General features: G+C 43.9%; 1 protein-coding gene across 1 annotated transcript; it reads left to right on the top strand.

Annotated features, from left to right (window-relative positions):
* Positions 1–503: 503 nt before the first annotated feature.
* LOC128421545 (ferritin heavy chain A-like) lies at positions 504–2,321 on the top strand. Its single transcript, XM_053404502.1, has 4 exons — positions 504–648; positions 1,253–1,399; positions 1,530–1,655; positions 2,165–2,321. Exons 1-4 carry the CDS (start codon positions 547–549, stop codon positions 2,318–2,320), a joined length of 531 nt encoding a protein of 176 aa, XP_053260477.1. The 5' UTR covers positions 504–546; the 3' UTR covers position 2,321.
* Positions 2,322–2,670: the final 349 nt, after the last annotated feature.

A 2,670-nucleotide genomic window follows, 5' to 3' on the forward strand; every position in this document is an offset into this window, starting at 1 on the left:
AGGTGACAGATTTGCTTTTCTGCATGAATTCACTCCCACCTTTGCACATCTCTTCAAAGTTCATAGTGTAGTCCTATGCATGCCTACTCAGAAGCAAGTCCCATTGAGTTCAATGGAATTGTTCCTGTGTAGGCATGCCCTAGAATTGTGCTGTGAGTCTTTGCTCTTCCCTACACATTCGTGCTTCTTCCTTAAACTCCTGCAGCTGTGATGGAAACAACCCACAAAGTAGTGCAAAAAAACTAATTAAGTATCCCCTCTCTCTCTCTTAAAAAAAAAAAAGGGCAGAAAATGGTCAAATAAGACTTGATTACTAGGTGGAGACCAAATTGTCATCAGCTGCTAGCTTTGTCCCATTCTGCTGAGTCATTCTCCCACCCACAGAGCCAACTGGCATTTCTATTGGATGATTCTGCTGCTAATCACAAACTAGTTACCTGCCCCAAATGGTATAAAAACCACTAGGGCTGCATGTTTTTCTACACCAACAGCAGTGTAGGGCTTGTAGTGTTGTTTGGTCTCAGTTTATTTTGCTAGGATACAGAGATGTCTTCTCAGGTGTGCCAGAACTTCCATGCTGACTGTGAAGCTACCTTGAACCAGCTGGTGAATCTGGAGTTGAATGCTAGCTATGTTTATCTGTCTATGGTAAGTGACTTTTGCCTATCTAATGAGAAGAACCTGGTTGCAACTTGTTTGTGTAATTTTAGATTTACCCCAGTCTTAGGTATGTTTGTTAAGCTTCAAGTCTCATGTAGCTTATTGGGTTGTTTTTCTAAGTAAGTGTGCAATAGGGGGGAGAATGTGCCTCTGATAAACTATAATAGTTACAGGGTTTGGAAGACCCTTTACCATGTCTTTCAACTCCAGACCTGTTAGAACCCTTAGTGAAATAACTATGCTGAATTGTTATTAGCATACTGCACTGTAAGAATGTAGTTATTATGGTAACTAGGAAGCTTTTCCAGTACACTGGAGGGGGTTTTAGTTTGCTTTTACTACCTCTATGTGGAGGGTGCTTGTGGAGAAGCTCAGGTCTGGGGGCTGAAGGTGGTCAACCAACTCTCCATCTGTACTGCTGCTACAGTAGGTCATCTATTCAAGTAGTATCTTTTCAGATGTTGTGTCAATGCAAAGTGGAGTACAGTGAGTCCAAAATACATGGACACACCTGGGGTGGGAAGGGATATGTTTGCATATTGGCGACATGTCCTCATTTGACTATGACCTTTATTTTTCCTTCCCCTTCCAGTCCTACCACTTTGACCGGGATGACGTTGCCTTGTGTCACATGGCCAAGTTCCTGAAGGAGCAGTCCGAAGAAAAATGGGAGCATGCAGACAAGTTCCTGAAATACCAGAACAAGAGAGGGGGGCGCATCTTGCTGAAGGACCTCAAGGTAAGTGAACATGGAAGATCTTTAGTTGGGCTTCATTTGGGAGGACTTGTGTTGTGATTTGATGGTGCTGTTTGCATGTAGCAAGACACAGGCTGGTGTTCTGAGTTTCTGTATCTGATTTTTGGCACAGAAGCCAGAGAAGGACGAGTGGGGAAACAGCCTGGATGCCCTGCAGTCTGCCCTGCAGCTGGAGAAAAGGCTGAACCAGGCCTTGCTGGATCTGCACAAGCTGGCAACAGAGAAGGGAGACCCTCATGTAAGTTCTCAATAATGCTACATTCTCCAGGATGTTTCATAGGATTAGTTACCTCTGACAGAGGAGCTAGCTGTAAACATGCCCATCCCACTTGCAAGGTTTGTTTCCTTCCATAAAACCAGTACCAATGCCTGGTATATCTTTAATTTCTCCATGGCATTCAAAAACTGGAAGGGTATAGCCTTGTTGTAGCCCTTCTATGATTTGACACAATTGGTGGCTGTTGGTTTTGGTTTAGCTTATCTAGAGAAGGTTAAATCTACATGCCTTATTCCCCTTGTGACCCAGTTCTTAAACAAGATGCATACAAAAGTTTTAAACCATGGGTAGGAAATCTGTGACCCTCCAGATGTGGTTGGATTGCAGCTATCACAAACTCTAATCACTGTTCAGGCAGGCTGGTTTGATCTGAAATCCAACATCTGGAGGGTGGCAGATTCTCTATCTTTGTCCATAGCTTGCAGTGAATAATATGTGCAGTTGACTAGTGCTTGTCTTTCACCTTTCAGCTGTGTGACTTCCTGGAGTCTGAGTTCCTGGAGGAAGAGGTGAAGGTCATCAAGCAGCTGGGAGACCACCTCACGAACCTGAGGCGCCTGGGACTGCCCCAGAATGGCACAGGGGAGTACCTGTTTGACAAGCTCAGTTTGAAGAGCAGCAGCTGAATCCTCTCGTCACTTTAGAAAAAGAGAAAAGTCAAGTTTGTTTAGTGTAATGTTCAAGAATAAAATAAATTATTGGCATGAATCTGTAGTAGTGTGGTGTTCTTTTTCTCTTTGGCAAAATGGAGTGGGACAACCCAAATGCACTCAGGCCAGGGTGTGGTCTGAAGGTACACAAGTCCACTACTACTTTGAAGTAAAGCAGGTCTGGGCCTGGTACTTGGATAGGCAGCTACTTCAGAACCACATATGATGCCTTGGTTTCTAGGATGGAAAAGAGGTTGGATATAAATGTGAAGAAATCACACTTACCGCCCTGTAGCCTCCTTGAAGATTTTATGGGTGGCCTAAAA

This window comes from Podarcis raffonei, chromosome 9 (assembly GCF_027172205.1).
Source record: "Podarcis raffonei isolate rPodRaf1 chromosome 9, rPodRaf1.pri, whole genome shotgun sequence".
NCBI classification, from domain to species: Eukaryota; Metazoa; Chordata; class Lepidosauria; order Squamata; family Lacertidae; genus Podarcis; species Podarcis raffonei.

What these genes read in the sequence shown, in the direction of transcription:
- LOC128421545 (XM_053404502.1), top strand. Translation starts at nt 547, where the DNA reads ATGTCTTCTCAGGTGTGCCAGAACTTCCATGCTGACTGTGAAGCTACC. An exon ending in GCTATGTTTATCTGTCTATG is followed by an intron (nt 649 to 1,252) that starts GTAAGTGACTTT and finishes TTCCCCTTCCAG; the next exon opens with TCCTACCACTTTGACCGGGA. An exon ending in CAGAGAAGGGAGACCCTCAT is followed by an intron (nt 1,656 to 2,164) that starts GTAAGTTCTCAA and finishes TTCACCTTTCAG; the next exon opens with CTGTGTGACTTCCTGGAGTC.